This window comes from Pseudorca crassidens, chromosome 11 (assembly GCF_039906515.1).
Source record: "Pseudorca crassidens isolate mPseCra1 chromosome 11, mPseCra1.hap1, whole genome shotgun sequence".
Lineage (NCBI taxonomy): Eukaryota > Metazoa > Chordata > Mammalia > Artiodactyla > Delphinidae > Pseudorca > Pseudorca crassidens.
The window spans coordinates 48,910,518-48,931,725 of NC_090306.1; the positions used below are offsets into that span (position 1 = coordinate 48,910,518).

General features: G+C 47.6%; 1 protein-coding gene across 3 annotated transcripts in view; it reads left to right on the plus strand.

Moving 5' to 3' along the window:
* The window catches only part of KIF5A (kinesin family member 5A), a 32,044-nt gene that overhangs the window by 2,533 nt on the left and 8,303 nt on the right, over positions 1-21,208 (plus strand). The window contains exons 1-21 of one of the 3 annotated variants that reach the window (XM_067697078.1): positions 719-1,106; positions 12,100-12,187; positions 12,282-12,355; positions 12,752-12,856; positions 13,109-13,157; positions 13,590-13,645; positions 13,891-13,978; positions 14,267-14,391; positions 14,906-15,010; positions 15,335-15,483; positions 15,590-15,738; positions 16,011-16,186; positions 16,966-17,034; positions 17,410-17,616; positions 17,921-18,067; positions 18,678-18,866; positions 19,232-19,349; positions 19,724-19,788; positions 19,898-20,007; positions 20,365-20,466; positions 20,972-21,032. In XM_067697078.1, coding sequence (XP_067553179.1) covers positions 978-1,106; positions 12,100-12,187; positions 12,282-12,355; positions 12,752-12,856; positions 13,109-13,157; positions 13,590-13,645; positions 13,891-13,978; positions 14,267-14,391; positions 14,906-15,010; positions 15,335-15,483; positions 15,590-15,738; positions 16,011-16,186; positions 16,966-17,034; positions 17,410-17,616; positions 17,921-18,067; positions 18,678-18,866; positions 19,232-19,349; positions 19,724-19,788; positions 19,898-20,007; positions 20,365-20,466; positions 20,972-21,032 — 2,361 coding nt within the window. In that variant the 5' untranslated portion in view covers positions 719-977. Of the gene's footprint in view, positions 1-718; positions 1,107-12,099; positions 12,188-12,281; positions 12,356-12,751; positions 12,857-13,108; positions 13,158-13,589; positions 13,646-13,890; positions 13,979-14,266; positions 14,392-14,905; positions 15,011-15,334; positions 15,484-15,589; positions 15,739-16,010; positions 16,187-16,965; positions 17,035-17,409; positions 17,617-17,920; positions 18,068-18,677; positions 18,867-19,231; positions 19,350-19,723; positions 19,789-19,897; positions 20,008-20,364; positions 20,467-20,971; positions 21,033-21,208 lie in introns of those variants that run through there. The other 2 variants (XM_067697076.1, XM_067697077.1) reach the window with 2 other exon arrangements.

The window sequence follows — 21,208 nt, forward strand, 5'->3', positions numbered from 1 at the left end:
CATCACTGCTTTCTGACTCCCTTTCTCTTGCAAAATTACTCTTGCCCACCTCCATCCCAGCCCCAACCTATGAGGCAAAAATAAGAATTTTACCTGCTTTTGAATTCTAATAGGCCAGAATAGGAGTTTTTCTTCCTTCCAACTGGGGACCTATTGTGTATGTTGGGGAGAGAGTAGAGTGCACCTTTGGATGTAGAAGGGGAAGGGAAGACCCAGACCTCCTTTGACCCTCCTCTCTGAAAAAATGGGACCTGGACACCCACCTCCATAGGGGTACAGGCAGCTGCCCTTGAAGGCTGAGTGGTGGGCTGGGAATCTTTACGAGGGTTGTGGGGAGAGGGGAGGAGAGGTGTGCTCCCACTTTGGAGAGAGGATTGTGATGGGGGTGAAGGATGCCTTGGAATAAAGGTGTAAGCACTATTGACTCTCTTCCCCGGACAGTAGACAGGCCCACCTCGGATCCCTTAGCCCTTCCAGGGGGCTGGAGTCCGAGCGAGGGACAGACGGGTCCGGGATGCAGGGGGTGGGACGCAGTGAGTGACTGAGGTGGGGAAGGGGTGAGGACCAGATACTCTCCGAGGGTTAGGGGTGGGGAGAGGAGGCGAGAAAAGAGCAGAGGCGCCGCGGTTCGGCGGTGGGCGCCGCGGCGTGGCATCCCCCAGCGAAGGAAGCCCCGCCCCGCTCCTCCATCGCCGCCCCGCCCAGGCCCGCAGCGCCGCGCTGCAGCGCAAGGGGCGGAGAGGCAGAGCGCCGAGAGAGGACCAGACGCCCAGGTCTCCCGCATCCCGGTGCCGCAGGAGCGAGGAAGCGCGCCTCGGCCCTGTTCCCCAGCCTTCGTCCAGGCGCCCGCCGCGCCTTTCTGAGCCCCAGAGACCGAGCGCCTGTCCTCCGCCTGGGCCTCAGCTGAGCCCCTCTCCCCCGGAGCACATACGCCCCTGCAGCAGAAGAAGTGCCCCAGCCCCACACCGGCGACCACCATGGCCGAGACCAACAACGAATGTAGCATCAAGGTGCTCTGCCGATTTCGGCCCCTAAACCAGGCCGAGATTCTGCGGGGGGACAAGTTCATCCCCATTTTCCAAGGGGACGACAGCGTCGTTATTGGGGTGAGTGCCGCCCCTGGAGGGAATTTCGGAGAGGGGGCGGGAGGCTGAATCTTTTCCCCTGCCGAGCCTCAGCCCCTGCCTGTCTCTGCGCCCTCTCTCCACCGCTCATCCTCCATCCTTTTCGCCGCAGCCCCTCCTCTCCCTGCATCAGGATGGCTGGGTGTGGCCTGGCCAGGCCGGCGGCCGAGTCTCTGCAGAGCGAGAGGGGGCTACTTTCCCGCGATCAGGGGACCGGATTCCCCTTTGCTGCGCTCTGCAGCGTCCCCACCCCTAGAGCCAGTACCATGTTTTTCTGATGTTTTCCTTCTTCCCTAGGGAAAGCGCATCTTCCCTTTGTTATTGGCTCAGATCTCTACCCCCCACCTCCCAGGAAGGGGGAGACTAGTGGATGGGCTAGATGAGAGGTGGGCAGTCCAGGGTCTCTGCGGAGGTATAAATGAGAGTGGACTCTAGGATCAAGGCCTCCATCATTCCCTGAAGTAGTTACAGCCTGGACTTGGGGGGAGGGCACAGGTCTGATGAAGGGTTTTCAGAGAAAGAAATATGTTGGTGCCACACCCAGTTTGGTGGGGGAGCCTCTGGGTCCTAAGGAAATGTCTGCCTTTCTCTCCCAGGTACAGTAGGAGGAGGATTTCAGACCCCCCAGCTCACCCTAACAAATAAAAATAACCAAACCCTGAGATCCTAACAAGTAGTTGCGTATTCATCCTTTCTCTTGATGATCCAATAAAAAGTAGCAAACCATCTCCTCTACCTCATCATGACAGCCCCTACCCATGGAAGAGGCCTTGTTAAGAAGGAGAACTAGTATTTACTGTGTGCTTGTTACTCTACATATATTATTTAATCTTCAAAACAACACTCTGAAGAAGGTATTAATATTTCCACTTTACAGATGAGGAAATTGAGGCCCAAAGAAGTTGAATGACTTTCTCAAGGTCACACTGTTAATTCACGGATGTGAACCTAAATCTGTGACTCCAAAGCTCACGTCTTTCCTTCTGTATCACATTGCCTCCACGGTTTTCTGTTCTGGACTTTTATCTGTGATGGCTCCAAAGGAATTCCTAGGGAATTCCTCACCTACCCCTCCTTTCCTAGATTGGTTGGGACTGTCAGGCTATGGGGTGAAAAGATCTGGGGTTCAGTCCAGTAGGGAGTCAGGCTTAAGGGGTGCTGAGCCAGGAAACTGTAGCCAGTTTGAGAAGGGAGAGGCCCATATAAGGACCATCCTCAAGGTCAGGGGCACTTCTTATGTGTCTTTGATCCACAGTGCTTGGCACAGGGCATGCTTGTTAAAAGAATGAAGGGAAAAAAAGGGAGGGAGCCTGGGCCTTCTGAATCAGTGAGATTGGGACTTTGAGTAAACATGCCTTAGGAAGAGACTTGCTTACATGTCCTGTCCCTAAGGGCCCTAGTCCATCACCAGGCTCTCTCACCCACACTATGGACTCAAGTGGGTGCTTTCGCCCTGTGTGTGTGCTTATGTATGTGTGTGTTTGCCACATAGAGAGGGCCCCTGCTTCTCTTTGTCTCAGGGACGTTAGACCTTGCAGTCTGGTCAGTCTGGCCAGGCTAAAATAATGCCTGGATCAACCCTCGGGGCCTCTTCTCTGAATAGTCTGGACAGTGGGCGTTAGCTGTGAGAGTTAGAGCTTGAGGGCCCCCTGAGACATAAAGGCTGAGAAATAGGAGAAAGGTAGTTACAGAGGAACAAATCCACAAAAGGCTTCCACTTTTAAGGCTAGCTTCCTTGCTCTGGGTTTTTTAGGTAAATCTGAACCAACTCCTTTAGGCTCTCTGGGCCATCCATCCTGGCACGGTGGGCGCAGGGCATGGGGTGATGTTGGGAGGAGTTGTGTTGATCTGTCCGATTTGCCTAGCTAAACAGGAGAGACGTGGTGGAGGTTGGGAGGGAGGAGAGATGAAGAGAGGCCCAGGGCCCCCTGCCAATTCAGATTCTATCTTACTCCACAGCTGTTCCTTCCTTATCTGTTTTGCCTGATGTTTGCAGGCCTGTACCTTTGTCTTGCTCTGTATCTTCCCTTGCCCTAGCCCTTCCTGTCAATCTCTCCTGCCAAGATAAGTGCTTATGGGGGGGCCATTTTGTCTCAGGCAGCATCCTTGGAGCTTGCCTTCCCAGCCTTTCTATTCATTCCTCATTCCGGAGGATGAGGGCTATAGGAGAAGTGATTTTGAGGAGTGCCTTGAGGGTCTCAACAAGGGAAAGAAATCTCCCATTCCCTTTCTTCTCTCTCCCTCTAGCTCCCTTTGGGGACCAGTGTGTGGGAAACTGAGGAATTCATGGAGCAAGCAGCTTCAGGATGTCTGGGAAGGTGAGGGAAGGATGAAGGTGGGAGAGGCTAATCTCTCCAAGGCCAACCCCTGCTCCTTTCTCTGACGGCTCTCCTCTCTGCACTGCGGCTATCTCTGGGCTACAGAGTCCCTAATGTTCATGGGCTTTTTCTGCTTGGCAAAATGTAGGAGAATAAGCTGGGAAGACAGCCCTGTGAGCCATATCCACACCGGCCCCCCATGACTTCTCCCAGGAATCTGGGGGATGGAGCTTTGCCCAAGTTAATGTCCTGAGTCATAGTAGAAGGGTGTCTGGGTCACTGTCTGTGTGTGCTATGTACCTTGTTTTGCTCTTTGGGTCACTCAGAATCCACTGTGACTTTTTAAGTGGACCCCTTTAAGTGTCTCTCTGCCTTGGTCTTGGTGGGCAGAGTGCCTGCTGTCTGAGCTGTTGCATCTATACCAGACACGGGAGGGATGACAGCAGGGAAACACATAGCCTCTCCGCCCCCCCCCCCAACTTCCTCTGTCCCTGCCCTTCCCTCCCTCCCTCCCTCCCTCCCTCATTCAAGTATCTACCACATTCTACCTCCCTTAGGTCTCCTGATGGTTAAGTGGGTTCTTAAGGAGGCAGAAAAGCAGGGTCACCAAGTACCTCATTTGGAAAAGCCAGGTTGGGACCGGCAGGATTATTGGAACAGGGTCAGTATTGTTTGAGGTGGCTCAGGATTCCTTTGATGTCTGAAGAGAGGGAGTAGTCTCCCCTTAGCCTTGGGCGAGTCTGTAAAGGAAAATGGAGAGGGGAGGTAATGTTCACTGTGGCCAGTGTCTCTCCAGCATTACCATGGCAACAATCCCCAGGGGTGTCACTATGGAAATCAGTCCTGGTGCTCTGAAGTTCAGCCTCTACCAAGTGCTTTAGCAAAGGTTGAAAAGGTTGGTTGTCTTTGGACCCCTGATCTTAGGCCCTCCCATTAGCTTTAGTCAGCACACACAGTGGAAAACTCCAGAAAGTGCTGGGAAACACAGTTGGACAGGAGACAAGGTAGCTTAGAGTGGGTCAGAGGAGAACAGAGTCCTGGGTTGGGGGACTCTGAAGAGAAGCCCTCTGGAATAGGCACTGAGGAGCGCTTAGACTGCTGTGGGTGGAGACATAGTGGAGCTCAGAGGCATTCCTCGAAGGTGGAGGGTCTCCCTGAGTGTTTCTGACCTAACAGTCTTCTAGTCCCTGACGCTGTACTGAGTCACAGAGTCTTGGATTATTACCTGGAGGTAGAGATGGTGAGGGAGGCTCCTTGGAGAGGATGGGTGGGAGAACTGCATTCTTCTGAAAAAGGGGGTGAGGTTGCCAAAAGGGAGTGATGAAGGGCTTTAGCTCTGTCCAGAAACATTTGGAGAAATGCCCACATGGAGGGGGGCGGGTGGGGTAGGGGAAGGAAAAGCCACGATAAGGATCTGACGCAGTGTTGGTACGTCAGTTCCGGGATCCCTTTGGCAGTGTGGGTCTGGAATCAGACTGCTTGGGTTTGAAACCTTGCTCTACCATTTCTCAGCTGTTTGACTTTGGGCAAGCTACCTTACCTCTCTGAACCTCAGTTTTCGCATCTATAAAATGTAATAATAATTGTACCTACTTCCTACGATTGCTGTGAGCATTAAATGAGATAATGCATATAAACTGCTCAGCACAGTGACAGGCACATAATAAACTCCCAATAAGAGTTAGATGTTATTATCATTTTATATGTGCTGTCTCCCCACAAGCTAACCTTTGGCACAACTGGGCAGTGGTTAACATTTTCCCCTCTTACTGGTTGTTTCATCCAAACATCCAGGTCCCTAGTATCTTCTTGCTCTCTTCTTCCATCAATATCTGTGCTTCTTTAACAAATATTTACGAAGAGCATCCTGTGGGCCAGGGACTATGCTTGATGTTGGGGATTTAGAGGGAATCCCTGCTTTCAGGAAACACTTGGTCTACACAGTGATCCAGGCTGAAAAGTGGCCTGGGCAGAGTCCTGGGAGGGGGCATCAGAAATGGCTTTTGCTAACTGTACGTACACTTCCCCAGATTCTGATAAGAAATCTCCCACAATGTACTACAGTCTGACTTAGAATAAATATGTCATGAAAGATGTGAATAATGGTGATGCTTCCCATGTGAGCAGTCTAGAAGTGGAAAAAGTGGAAAACCACTGGTCTAGTTATTCTCATAAAAAGATCTGACAAAACGAGTTCACCGTGGCTGTAATCAATAGAAAATCAAAAGACATTTGTACTTCAACAGATATAAAAATCTTAAGAAATGAACTAGATTTGGGACTCAAGGGCTCAACCAAGAGGAGGGAAGTGGTAGAAGGCCTTCCCAGAAACCCTAGAATTGTATCCATGGCTTTCTCTGCTCACGAGATTACTAAGTGCACCCATTTTTAGCTCTTGGGTATTTTTTATCCTCATGGTTCCGAGAATGCCACCCTTCCTCCCTCTCTGGTCTCTTCTTTCCTCCCAGCCTAGGCTGAGGAAAAGGAGTTCCTTGGGCAATAAGTACCTTCAGCACTTGGAGAGCGCCCTCCATTTCATTGAGTCCACAGCACCCTCTGGAATCCTGTAACTGGGAGTGTTAGAGAAGAGAGAGAGAGTTAATCCCCACGTTCCCAGAAGGGAAGAAGGGAGCGGCGAGGTTGGCTTGAGAGTTATGTTTAATCCCCTTTGGCTGCATGCCTGGCTTCAAGAAGCACGGATAGACATCATTGGTGGAGAAGAGGTGAGAGCCACTGGCCTGAGATGGACATGTTTTGTTTGTTTCTATTTCTTGGCCACTGGATGGGAGAAATATTGAGTTAGATTACAATTCAAGAATCAAGGATCAATGATAGAATAAAACAAATTGAAAGAAAGATATTACCACTTAGAAGGAGAGGCGTCAAGGCCACTTAAAATCTGTTTATTGTAACACTGTATGATTTTATTCTGTGTAATAAGAATTTTATTCTTTGTAATGAAGTGTAATGACGAACGGTATAGATAAAAAGGGTGAAAAATTCACAAAAGTCCTATGAACAATTCATAAACTCACTCAAATCTTAAAAATAATCAAGGTAGATTTTTCTTTAATAATTCTAAACATAATCATAATCTGATTACAACACTAATATATTTTAATTGTTGACAAAGTTAAAAACAAAGAAAATCACATAGAAGAAACTAAAACTCACTCAAAATCCCACCCCCCCCAAAAAATACTGTTAACAATTTGATGTATTTGTTTCCAGTAGTTTTTTCCTGCATATATACATATAATAATTTTAATAAAAGTGTATCATAAACTATATTGTTTTGTAACCTCTTTTTTCACCAACAAAATATCATGACTATTTCACCATCATTAAATATTTTACATAATTTTATTTATTAAGAAAACTAAGTTAATTTTTTAATGTCTTACATGCACATGTGACAAAATTCAAATGATATAAAAAGATATACAATGAAAAGTAAGCCTCCTTCCTACTCCTCTTTCCTAGCCACCCAGTTCCCCTTTCAGAAGGCAGCCTTATTGCCAGTTTCTTGTGGATCCTTCTAAAAGAATATCATACATTTACAAGCAAATACATATATACATGCATGCACTTTGTTTTAACACAAATGATAGCATACTATACATTTTGTATACATATACATATAGTATACATACTATAGTATACATACTATACATTTTGTTCTGTACCTTGCTTTTTTTTTACTTAACAATGAGTCTTGGAGATCCTTCTATATCAGCACAGATATCATTCTTTTTAACAACTGTATAATTTATTGTAGGGACATGCCATAATTTATTTAGCCAGGTCTCTGTTGATGGATGTGGATATCTAGGGTTGTTCTAGTCATCTGCTATTACAAACACTTGAACGACCATATGTATATTTAAGGGCCCAGCCAGTGCAATGCATCCTCAAACTATTTTTGGCCACTGCATGCATGTGGGATCTTAAGTCCCTGACCAGGGATCGAACCCATGCTCCCTGCAGTGGAAGCATGGAGCCTTAACCACTGGACCACCATGGAAGTCCCATCGTCAAACTATTTTATTTTGGCCACTTTGATAGGTTAAAATGCTACTTTATAGTCTTAATATTCATTTCTCTTATAAACAATGAGGTTGTGCGTAATTCATATTTTAAGAGCCATTATCACATCATTTTGTGATGTGATATTTTATGATAGCACTTACTGAGGTATAATTTACATACAGTGAGTGCACAAATCTTATGCAAACAGCTGGATGAATTTTATAACATATTTTGACACCTATGTGACCACCACCCAGATTGAAATCTAGAGCATTTTGATTGCCCCTGAAAGCTCCCTTTTGCCCTCTTCCTGTCAGTATCACCCCAAGGCAACCGCTACTTTGACTTCTGTCACTACAAATAAGTGTTGTTTATTCTTGAACTTGATATAAAAGGAATAATACAGTATGTGCTCTTTGAGTTTCAGTTCTTTCACTCAACTCCTTTTTGAGATTTATTGGTGTTCTATTATGACATCATTTTATTTTTTAATTAAAAAAAAATTTTTTTTGGAGTATAGTTGCTTTACACTGCTGTGTCAGTTTCTGCTGTACAGCAAAGTGAATCAGCCGTATGTATCCCCTCTTTTTTGGATTTCCTTTCCATTTAGGTCACCACAGAGCACCGAGTAGAGTTCCCTGTGCTATACAGTAGGTTCTCCTTAGTTATCTATTTTAGACATAGTAGTGTATATATGTATGACATCATTTTAAATAGCAGCAAAGAATAAAATATATGTACATGCCATAGTGTAATCAATTCCTTGTATTAACCAGTCCCCTAAATGTAACTCCTTTCAGTTGTCTTCAGTTTCTCATTATTATAAGCAGTGTTGATAATAAACATTCTTGTAGCTAAATATTTGCTACAAATATTCCCCTAGTACAAATTCTTAGGATTAGAATATCTGGGTCAATGGATATGTACAATCCAAGGATTTTGATTATGCATTTTTGAATTGCCCCTTAGAAGTATGGATGTACTGTCCTACCAGAAAAGAATGAGCATGCTCCTTTCGAAGAAGTTATACCCCCTTGAACCCTCATCTACACTGCATATTACAATTAAGTTTTTGTTTTCTAGTTTGATAGGTGAAAAATGATGTTACTGTTTTTTTCTTCAAAAATGTTGATCATCTTTATGTTTATTGAACATTTGTATTTCTTCTTCTGTTGTTAGTACCTAACTCTTGTCTATATTTTTCTGGTTAGTTTTGTCCTTTGTTACTAATTTATGAGAGTTCTTTATGTAGTAAGAATATTAATATCTTTGTTTAAAATTTTTTCTTATTTAAAAATTATGTATTTTCATTTTGGAATAGTTTTAATCTAAATCAAAAAGAACAACAACAGCAAAAAACTCCTAAAATCCCACTGTCCAAGGATAGATACTGTTAACACGTTTTTCTGTGCAAGCTATACATATATACATATATATAATTTTTTTTACAGACATGGACTAATCCTTCATATACTCTTTTGTGTGTGTTTTTTTATACTGCATACTATTTTAAAAACCACTTTTTTCTTAAAATTATTTTGTGCGTACCTTGTCATTACACATTTTTCTGTAACATCACCTATTCTATTTTCTTTTTTTAATTTCAAAGTAATACATTGTCATTGTAAAATATTTACATATCACAGAAAAAATGTAGTAAGCATAAGTTCCTGTCATTCTGCTCTCCAGTCATAACCACTATTAACAGATCTATATACAGTCTTACGTGTCTTTTTTCTAAGACTGTTCTATCCATATACTTTTTAAAAATGTATAATCACATTATACAAATTGTTTTTATTTTTTCACATGATCAGTCTTGGACATGTCAATATATGTAAACCAACCTTGCTCATTTTTTTTTTTGCGGTACGCGGGCCTCTCACTGTTGTGGCCTCTCCCGTTGCGGAGCACAGGCTCCGGACGCGCAGGCTCAGCGGCCATGGCTCACAGGCCCAGCCGCTCCGCGGCATGTGGTATCTTCCCGGACCGGGGCACGAACCCGTGTCCCCTGCATCGGCGGACTCTCAACCACTGCGCCACCAGGGAAGCCCCAACCTTGCTCATTTTAATGGGGGTAGATTATGGAGGTATCATACCCGATATCTTCTTGATGGATGTTTGAACTGTTTCTAGTTTTTCTTGGATACAAACGGCTGCAGTGAACATCCTTCTACACACATCTTTAAGTGCTTAAGCAAGTGTGCTACACACATAAAATAAATTCCTAGCATTGAAATCGCTGGGACAGAGTATGACCAGCATGGACTTTTAAATATTTAATAGAATTGTCCTCCAGAAAGCCTCTATCAGTTTACAGTACTCCCTTAGTTGTAGAGAGCACCTTCACAATTTCTTTCTCTTTGTGGATTCTGTTTTTTGGGCTTCAGAATCTTTCACCACAGAGACCAGATAAATATTCCAGGTAGATATTTATCATAAGCCAGATTTAAAAAAATTTTTTAATGTTAAAAAATATTTATTAGTATAAATAATATTTTCCTTTTTGCAGAGAAGTAAAAAGAAGGAAACAAAATAATACACTATCGTCTCACTCTCTTTGGCATTAATAAAACAAGACAAAACAAAACACTTGTACATGGTTTAAAAATGTAAACTTTCCGGGATACAGACTGAGAAATGAAAGCCTCCTCTCTCCCAGTTTCTCTCCCCCAAATAACCACTGTTAATACTTTTTTTTTTTTTTTTTGCAGTACGTTAATACTTCTATATAATTCCTTCTGGAAAAAAATTCTCCACATGTTGATGCAATATTGTAGATATACCTAGACCCACATCTTCAGCTTTAGCCAACTTTTATGATTTCTTTTTTTTTTTTTGAACCGCAAAGACTGTTTATTTGACACCAATAGCATACATCATAGTAAAAAGGAAACCAGTGATCCCAATTTAATGTTGTTTGGGGGACTCTAAGATAAAATAATAAAATAAGTGGTATTAACAGTGGAAAGAAAGAGACAAAACTATTACATGCATATGATTTCATACTTGGTAACTCAAAAGACTGAACAAAGAAGCTAATAACATTAATAAGATATTTTATAATGTGATTGGATAGAAAATGAATAAATTGAAGGACCTATTATGTCCCAGGATCCAAAAATACACCTTATAATAAAGTATGACTTTTCTTAATTAGTTAAAATGTGTCTCCCAAACTCTGGTGTCCATAGATCTGAAGGTTTACATATCAGTTGAAGAAAGATGGACTCTAGTAAAATAATTTGACAACTAAGTCATAGTCTCTTTATACCGAATGACGGGAAAACACGACTGAGTAGTTTGTCACTTATGATGGAGAACAAGCATAGTCACATTTAATCTTACCAGAGATCTTCCCTTTAATATGACTAGATAGCAAATATATTCTGTTTGGCTCCCTGGGTTGTAAATATTTTGTATCTTTAGCATTCTTATCAGCACATGTGATTTATAACATATTATCTGAATTAAACAAAGTACTTGGAGGTCTGAGTGACTTGCTTCACAGTTTCTCTTAACTTAAAGCTGCTTCCCTAAAGGGAGATCTATATTTCTTTTTTTTTAAATTAATTAATTATTTTATTTTTGGCTGCATTGGGTATTCATTGCAGTGCGCGGGCTTCTCATTGCAGTGGCTTCTCTTGTTGCGGAGCACGGGCTCTAGGCGCGCGGGCTTCAGTAGTTGTGGCTCACGGGCTCTGGAGCGCAGGCTCAGTAGTTGTGGCGCACAGGCTTAGCCGCTCTGTAGCATATGGGATCTTCCCGGACCAGGGATCGAACCTGTGTACCCTGCATTGGCAGGTGTATCCTTAACCACTGTGCCACCAGGGAAGTCAGAAACCTAATATTTCTGATTTCATATATTCTTTTCACAAAGAGAGAGCTTGTGTTAATATTTCCACAACAGCTCAGTAGTTCGGTATTTGTGTATTTCATTTACACAATAGGCAACATACTATACATCTGTCCCTAACTTTGCGTCTTTCACTTAATACATCTTCAACACCTTTTCATATCAGGACATATGGATCTATTGAGGAAGATATTTTTTAACTTAGTGGTAGATTTTTTTTTTTTTTTTGCGGTACACGTGCCTCTCTCTGCCGTGCCCTCTCCCGTTGTGGAGCACAGGCTCCAGATGCGCAGGCTCAGCGGCCATGGCTCACGGGCCCAGCCACTCCGCGGCATGTGGGATCCTCCCAGACCGGGGCACGAACCCGTGTCCCCTGCATCGGCAGGCGGACCCTCAACCACCGCGCCACCAAGGAAGCCCCCAGTGGTAGATTTTTTAATGTTAATATATTGTTCTTCACTCTCCACAGCCTGTGGCCCTCTTGTCTTTTCCCATTTGGCTTCCCAGGCTGGGGGTCTGGGATGGTGAGTGCTAAATCATCACACCAAGACTGAGATCCACTCATGCAGTCTCGCTGTGTGACACTCCTCAGTGACATTCTACCCCACAGACACAACTCCTGATGTCAGTACTAAATTTTGCCTCTCGTTGGTTTCCCTCATCCCCATAATTGTCCACGTGTACAGAAGGTTGAAGAACGGGTGCCTTTTCGGGTGTTTCTCCTCCCTCACACCTGCCTGCTGATGTCTGCCATCTGTTATTTCCATTCCAGGGGAAGCCATATATCTTCGACCGTGTATTCCCTCCAAACACGACTCAGGAGCAAGTTTACCATGCGTGTGCCATGCAGATTGTCAAAGGTAATGAATGTATTTTTAGAATGTACTTTTTTCAGGCTCCTCATTCCCTACCCCACTTCTCTCTACCAGTGTTCTTTCTCTGCCATCTCTTCAGATGTCCTTGCTGGCTACAATGGCACCATTTTTGCTTATGGACAGACATCCTCAGGGAAGACACATACTATGGAGGTGAGGGTTCTGACTTTTATGGGAATGAGGAGCTGGGAGTGTTAATAGGAGGCCAAGGAATCTCAGTAGGGAAAGATCTAGAAATTGAGGGCTGCCTGGTACAGAGGATGAACGGAGGGCAGCGTTATAGTGGAAGTTTAATGGAATCCCTTCAGCCTGCTGCAGTTCACCCTCCTTTCCACTACTCCAGTTTTCTTCTTTTCACCTGGAAAAGCAGCAGCAATGAAAGTCCAGAGAGCTGCTCACTTCCCTCCTCCTTCCACTAAAAGGTAGTGACCACCCCCTAAGTTAGGATAGTCTCCTTAGCAGCTGTTATCTCTGTGTTCATCTGCATACCGCCAAGTTGTCTGATCCCTCCTGAGCCCAGCCTCATTCCAGAATACCCTTACTCCCCAGGGAAAGCTGCACGACCCTCAGCTGATGGGAATCATTCCTCGAATTGCCCAAGACATCTTCAACCACATCTACTCCATGGATGAGAACCTTGAGTTCCACATCAAGGTGATCAGGGCATGACTGCTGGGCATCCTCTTATGGGACTGGGAGGGGAAGATCTAGTATGAACCCACTGAGATCCTGGCGCCCCAACTTATTCTCCACCCTGGTTACCTAAGTTCTTCTCTGCCAACATAGTCTCTTCTGCCCTTTCCCTCCCACCACCACCATTTGAGTGGGTTGCGTTAGCCTGAGATCCCTGTATCAGATTTAAGATAGGCCCTCTTCACTTCATACTTCTCCTTTCTCCCCAACCAGGTTTCCTACTTTGAGATTTACCTGGACAAAATCCGCGACCTTCTGGATGGTGAGTGGTGTTTAACCCCGGTGGGTGGGGTGAGGAGGGCAAGGAAGAGAAAGATCACATTGCTTTTGGGCTCTTGGGTTTTGGTACTGTTTGGTGAGTGATGCAGCAGGCACACAAGGACACACACACTTGTACCCATGTCCCTTGCCTCCACTCACCAAGAATTTCCCAAACCGAAAGGGTCAGAAGATGAGCTTAGGTGCCCAGGCCCACATATAAACAGCCTGAGTCTAGCTGCAGCCCTGGGGCTGGAATCCTGCAGGAGGAAAAACAGCCTTCAGCGCGTGCAGGGGGTTTCATCTTCACAGGGGAGTCTTCCTCCCTCTTGCACATAGAGGAATCCACCATCCGAGTAGACTGCAGCGTGCAGGGGTTGGGGAGGTGGGGGGCTGGAAGTGCTGGCCTTGCTCACCCTAAATTGTCTTGATTCAGTGACCAAGACAAATCTGTCTGTGCACGAGGACAAGAACCGAGTGCCGTTTGTCAAGGTGAGAGTGGGGATGGGACACCCAGGTGGGGCCAGTGTATTGAGAGTGCAGGTGTAGGACGGTAGGCCAAAGGCCCACCCAGAAGTTGGAGGGCGGACATCCTGGTGGGGTGAGACATGCCAAGGGGCTGGGGAGAGTCCGGAGCCCGGGAAGAGGCACCGTCTTGAGAGGTCATTTGGTCACTGTGCAGGTAATTTAATTTGCAGATCAAAGTGCATGGGTCACTGTCCATTTGCCCCCTACAGGGTTGTACTGAGCGCTTTGTGTCCAGCCCAGAAGAAATTTTAGATGTGATTGATGAAGGGAAATCAAATCGTCATGTGGCTGTCACCAGTGAGTGGGGAGACAAGGGGATCTTGACCGTGGGGTCTGCCTCTCCTCTGTGCCCTCTGGGGCTGAGGGACGCGAAAGTGAGCAAGGGAAGGCTGTGTCTTCCAGAGGAGGAGGGACGCTTGTCTGTGTGACCCTGAGACCTGCTGCCGGGGAGATGTAGGGGCTAGGCTATTCCCGACGGACACCCCCTCTCTTGGCGGGTGGAGGCAGTGGTCCGTGGAATCCGGGGCTGAGGGCTTCCGTTACGCAGGGGGTGGTACAGGGACTGTTTCATCCTCCCTCCTACAGACATGAATGAACACAGCTCTCGAAGCCATAGCATCTTCCTCATCAACATCAAGCAGGAGAACATGGAGACCGAGCAGAAGCTCAGTGGGAAGCTGTATCTAGTGGACCTGGCAGGGAGCGAGAAGGTTGGGGGTCCTATCGGGGTGGGGTGGGCAAGGAAGGAAGCCTTGGAGGGGGGTGGCCTTTCTGTAAATCAAAATAACTTTCTTATTGAGCTAGAATTCACATACCATAAAGTTCACCCTTTTAAAGCATATAATTCAGTGACTTTCAGTATGTTTGGCAGGTTGTGCATCATCACCACTAATTCCAGAACATTTTCACCACCTGTTGACAGTCATGCCCTCTTCTCCCCTCCCCCATCCCCTGGCAACCACTAATCTACTTTCTGACTCTGGATTTGACTTTCTGGACATTGCACATAAATGGAATCCTATAACGTGTGTGTGTGTGTGTGTGTGTGTGTGTGTGTGTTGAGGTCTGTAGCAAGAGCGTTTAGGGAAACAGAGGAAGGGCCTTCTCTGTTCTTTCCCTCTCCCCGTCTCCTTGGACTAAGCCACCTTACGTGGAGAAGAGGTGGGGAGAGCCCACTCCCTCTGCAGCCGCTCACGACATACTCACCCCTTCGTGCCCTGGTAGGTCAGCAAGACTGGAGCAGAGGGAGCCGTGCTGGACGAGGCCAAGAATATCAACAAGTCCCTGTCAGCTCTGGGGAACGTGATCTCTGCGCTGGCTGAGGGCACAGTGAGTGCTCCTTAGGTGTCCGCAGCCCTCAAGCCCCACCCCGTCTTCTGCCTTCTCCTAATGCCCCACCTCATCATGCCAGTTCATGGGTTGCTCCGCCCCTAGTCAGCACCACCGTCCCTTCTTTATTTTTATTTTTTAAATTTTTTTGGCTGTGCCATGCAGCTTACAGGATCTCAGTTCCCTGACCAGGGATTGAACCCGGGCCACAGCAGTGAAAGCCTGGAAGCCTAACCACTAGGCCACCAGGGAACTCCCCCACCATGCTTTCTGATTCCCCCGTTGAATTTTTTTTTCTGATTTGCGGCCTCTCTCTTCCCCCAGAAAAGCTACGTTCCATATCGTGACAGCAAAATGACACGGATTCTCCAGGACTCCTTGGGAGGAAACTGCCGGACAACCATGTTCATCTGCTGCTCACCGTCCAACTACAATGATGCGGAGACCAAGTCCACCCTGATGTTTGGACAGCGGTCGGTGGCAGGGTCCCCTAACTCCCTGCCGCAGCCCCTGCAGCGCTCTCCCCTCAGGGTCTTGTGAGCCTTAATGGAGGTCTCATCTCTTCGTTCTCCTCTCCAGGGCAAAGACCATTAAGAACACTGCCTCCGTGAATCTGGAGTTGACTGCCGAGCAGTGGAAGAAGAAATATGAGAAGGAGAAGGAGAAGACAAAGGCTCAGAAGGAGACGATTGCAAAGCTGGAGACAGAGCTGAGCCGGTGGCGCAGTGGTTAGCAACGGGTCCAGTGGGTGCACGGAGCCAGAGAGGGCTCCTACGATCTCCAAGGGGGGCTGCGTTTCCGGAGGGGTGCAGTAGAGCAGTCATGAGAGAAAGCGAGAGCGGCTTGACTGCCTTTACCCCCACCCCCCGAAAGGTTGACGGTCCATTTGGCAAGAGAGATGGAGGCCTGGAGGTCTCCGCATTGTACAGTGAGGGAGGAAGGACCCTCGGATGCAGCTGTCCCTTCTCCCATCCCTCACCTTGTTCCACCCCTTTGCCAGGAGAGGACGTGCCAGAGACGGAGCGCCTGGCTGGGGAGGATGCTGCCCTGGGAGCTGAGCTCTGTGAGGAAACGCCCGTGAACGACAACTCATCCATCGTGGTGCGCATCGCGCCTGAGGAGCGGCAGAAGTACGAGGAGGAGATCCGCCGCCTCTACAAGCAGCTTGATGACAAGGTAAGGACGGTCGGGCAGGGCACAGAGGTGAGGGCCCAGTGGGATGGTAAGTGAGGGATTAAAGAAGTAGATTATCCTGCCGTTTTTCTGATTTTAAAAGAGATGAATGTTCATTATTGAAAATGTGGAAGATAAATAAAAATACATAGAAGAAAATTTAAATCATCTCCTCCCACCATTCAGAAATAAAGCCACGCAATTGAGATGATACCATATATGTAACTTTGCATCCGATTTTTCCATTCCTCATTATATAATGAGCAATTTCCTACTTTGTTAACAACTCTTCATAAAAGTGTTTTAAAACAGCTGCCTAACAGTCCATTTATCAGAATGTATTTAACCATTTACTTAGTTACAGGCCTTCTAGGGTTTTTTGTTTGTTTTTTTGTTGGTTGGTTGTTTTTGCTATTATAAATCGCTCTGAAATGACTATCTTTGTCTCTTGTGCGTAAGACTTTGCTTTGGAATGATTTGATTAGAATGGAGCGCGAGAGTGGGATTTCTCAGTTAAAGGATGTGAACATTTAAAGGCTTTTGCTGTGCATTGTCAAGGTTATACCAACTTCTAGGAAGAAAGGGATTAAAAAAATGAGGGCAGGGGTCAAGGAAAGAAGCCGAGGGAAAGACCCCTTTCTTTTTTTAGGATGTGGAGTTTCTAAATCAAAGCCTAAACTAGCTGGATTTGTATCAGGATCCACGTGTACCCCAACCCTGTAAGTCTACACTGGAAAGAGTAGCTCCCTTCACCCCGCCTTTACCCCTTTTGCCTCCAACAGGATGATGAGATCAACCAGCAGAGCCAACTCATAGAGAAGCTCAAGCAGCAGATGCTGGACCAGGAAGAGGTAACGGGAAGGAGGGCAAGACACGAGAGGAGAGGGTTGCGTGTTCACCCCTGAAAGGCATCAAAAAGACCTTTTCCTGATAAGATGGAAGAAGGGGCATTCTGCTTAGGGCTGAGTCACCCTCCAAGACTCTAGAAATCTGGAAACTTAATTGGGGTTTTGCTTAAAGCACGGATGCCGGAGTCTGGGTGCTTCTTCATTCTGTTGCCCTACTTCTGTGAAGCGGAAAGCCCACTTCCTCTTGACTCTTGCTTTGGCCCTTGCTTCTCTCCTAGACCTATACCTGGGTGGGGGGCTCAGCTTCCCCAGACCAAGGGGCCGTCGAAGTGGTCGCCGGCAGAGGACTTCCTCACGTGGCTCGCCCCTCCCTTGCAGCTGCTGGTGTCCACTCGAGGAGACAATGAGAAGGTCCAGCAGGAGCTGAGCCACCTGCAGTCGGAGAACGACGCCGCGAAGGACGAGGTGAAGGAGGTGCTGCAGGCACTGGAGGAGCTGGCCATGAACTACGACCAAAAGTCCCAGGAGGTGGAGGAGAAGAGCCAGCAGAACCAGCTTCTGGTGGATGAGCTGTCTCAGAAGGTGGTGAGTAGCCGGCTCGGAGCTCCCTGGCCTCAGAACATCCTCCACATCCAAAGGGACCTCTGCTTCCTGATGGGGCAGGATCACGTTTGCACCTTTGCACTGCCGTTCAGTGTGTCGTGGGACACTCCCCCATCCCGCCACTGCACTTGGCCCTTCTGACCCCTCTCTCTTCCAGACCCTTCTGCAGGGCTTGTGTTCTCTTCATCGCAGCCATCAGGGTCATGCATGAAGGGAGAGGCCTCCGCCTGGGCTGGGGAGGGGAGCAGGAAGATGGCGATGGGATGACCTGAAGGGCTGTCCCCAGGCCACCATGCTGTCCCTGGAGTCTGAGTTGCAGCGGCTACAGGAGGTCAGTGGACACCAACGAAAACGAATTGCTGAGGTGCTGAACGGGCTGATGAAGGACCTGAGTGAGTTCAGTGTCATCGTGGGCAACGGGGAGATTAAGCTGGTGAGTGGAGAAAGAGGCGGCAGCCTTGTTCAGGTCATTCTCGTTCTGGGCCCTGGTGGGAGGTGCCGGTGAGACAATCCAGGCCCTCAGGGATACTGGGAAGGCGGGGTGCCAAAGATCCAGGAAACACGCCTGCAAACTAGACACAGGAAAGCAGGTAGAGGTTTGCATAGACTCAACTGAAATACACATTCTAAATCCACACACCAACTGAAATTCACATTGCTGAATAAAGAAGCAGTGGAGATGTGCTTACAGCAGGATTTGGAGATGGGAGCACACAGTTAGGAATGACATATGCAGATCTGTGGCAGTGACAGTGACCCGTCTGGGTGATCAAGCAGGTCAGTTTGACTACAGAATATCCTATTGCTCTACAGGATGAAAGAAGGTGACTGTCAGAATTGGATCTTTAAGCACAGAGAGAGGGATTTAGTGTGAAATGACAGGTGATACAGAGCTGCTAGAAGTCATCTGGAACATACCCGTCCCACCCGAGTCCCTGTGTCTCTGGGTGTGTGTGCCTGGGGGCTAGGCCGAGTAGAAGGAAATGGATAAAGGGCTTCCCGGCAGCAGAGAGGCACCTCCTCCCTCCCTTGCTCTCCCACAGCCGGTGGAGATCAGCGGGGCCATCGAGGAGGAGTTCACTGTGGCCCGACTCTACATCAGCAAAATCAAATCCGAAGTCAAGTCTGTGGTAAAACGGTGCCGGCAGCTGGAGAACCTCCAGGTCGAATGTCACCGCAAGATGGAAGTGACTGGGCGGGAGCTCTCATCCTGCCAGCTTCTCATCTCCCAGGTGAGTGCAGAGGTCCAGAGCCTTTGGGTGCCATGGGAGAGGACGGGCAACTCTGTGCTTATGGGATAACTCCTAGCACCCATGTTTATGTCAAGAGCCTAGGGTCAACTGAAGTCAAGGACAGAAGAGCTGGGGGGAAGCATGAGAGGGTCCAGGCTAGGGAAGTGAAGGATCGGGGGGTACTGCCCTCTGATCCAAGAGGGTCTAAAGGAAGGGTCTCCAGAGGAATGTCCCTCAACCCTGCATCCCCATGGGAGGTGTAGCAGGAAGGGAGGAGAGCTGGAGCTTATGGAGGTCTGCACTGCCTGGAGTTGGGTCCTTTGCTGCATCCATCTTCTTCCTCTCATGAACCCTCACCCCACCAGCATGAGGCCAAGATCCGCTCCCTGACGGAATACATGCAGAGCGTGGAGCTCAAGAAGCGGCACCTGGAAGAGTCCTATGACTCCCTGAGTGATGAGCTGGCCAAGCTCCAAGCCCAGGGTGAGGCCCTCTTAAACGTCCAACCCCCCCATCCTGGGATCTAAGATCACAGAGGGGACAGGGAGGGAAAGTGACAAACATCACAGGAAACCACCCAACGGCACACTCACCAAAGCATTAGACTGAAATCGTGGAGTCCAACTCACATGCCGCTTAGCACGCTCTTGCGCGTAGCTCAGCTTCCATGAACCATAAACCCTGCATTGTTCTGTGTCCCTGCTGTATGAAATTGGACCATCCTCACCCAGAAGAACATCCCTGTGGGCCCATTCTGGGTGGACATGCCTTGCTGTGCCTGGAGCTCTGGTCACAATGTGAAGTTCTGTCCGGAGGAGGTAGGTCTGATGTAAGCTGTCTTCCCCTCTCTCCCTCAGAAACTGTGCATGAAGTGGCCCTGAAGGATAAGGAGCCAGACACACAGGACTCAGAAGATGTGAAGGTGAGTGGGGAAGGCGTGGGGAGGACTGGAGCCCAGCAGGGCTGTGCTGGTCCTCACTGAGCGGGTGTCTGGGAGTCTAGCTTTGAGCTTGGGGTGGGGTTGTTTGCAGAAGGCCCTGGAGCTGCAGATGGACAGCCACCGGGAGGCCCATCACCGGCAGCTGGCCCGGCTCCGGGACGAGATCAATGAGAAGCAGAAGACCATTGACGAGCTCAAAGAGTAAGAGTTCCCCAGGGAGGCTCGTCTCCACCTGGTCCCCTCCCCTTGCTGTGCCTACTCAGATGCTCCCTCTTGCACCAGGATCCGGTTCTTTACCTTCCATGTGTCATTCCCCTGACAATGACACGACTTTGCAGCCCAACTCCAGGAGGTACAAGGAGTGAGGACTAGTCCCTATCTGCAAGGCTATTCTGATTAGATAGCTCAGGGCCCCTCACCCTGTCATGGAAGCAGTGGCCTGAGTCTGCCTCTGATACCCGAAGGTATAGAAGAAGGAAAGTGTTTGAGGAGCTGGGCTTCCCTTTGCCTCTTGCTGACATCTTTTTGTTCTCCCCAATACCTCTTTGCCCCCCGCAGCCTGAATCAGAAGCTCCAGTTAGAGCTGGAGAAGCTTCAGGCTGACTATGAGAAGCTGAAGAATGAAGAACATGAGAAAAGCACCAAACTCCAGGAGCTGACGTGAGTGACGGGTCTGCCTGCAGACCCTACTCAGACATGCTGCAGAGGCAAGACACAATCTAGATGTGAATGTGGTGACCACAGGAAGCAAGTGCCTCAGAAGAACAGTTCGATGGGGTGGGGAAGGGGGAAAAAGGGAGGCTTCTGTTCAATATTAGCAGACATGGAAGGATGTGGGGGATGTTTTGTGACGTGTAAAAAGCAGGTTACAAACAGTAGGAATGGTGTAATCCCATAACAGTTATGTGGGATATGCATGCATGGAAGAGTCTGGAAGGATGGACACCAGAATGTTCCCGGTGGTTTGATCTGTAAGTAGTAGAATCATGGGCTTTTTATGGAACTCGTTTACTTATCTTTTTTTTTCTTTTCTAATTTCTGCACTGTGAACATGGGTAACTTGTGTAATATATAATAATAAAATATAGATCAAAGGAATGGAGGAGGGAGGAGAGAGGGAGGCAGGGAGGCCCTGAGGGATTCTTCTGTTTCCCTCTTCCTCCAGATTTCTGTATGAGCGACACGAGCAGTCCAAGCAGGACCTCAAGGGTCTGGAGGAGACAGTTGTGAGTGGTTTCCTTCTCTGCCAGGTTAACAGGGTATGGGTGGAGGGCTTCAGTTCTTCCTCCCGATTTCTTCCTAACCCCATTCCTCCTAGCCTTTCTGCAAAGTCAGTCTGTGGCATGATCAGGACGCACCTTTTCCTAAAGGATGAGTGACTCATTTGTCTAGAGAGACTGAA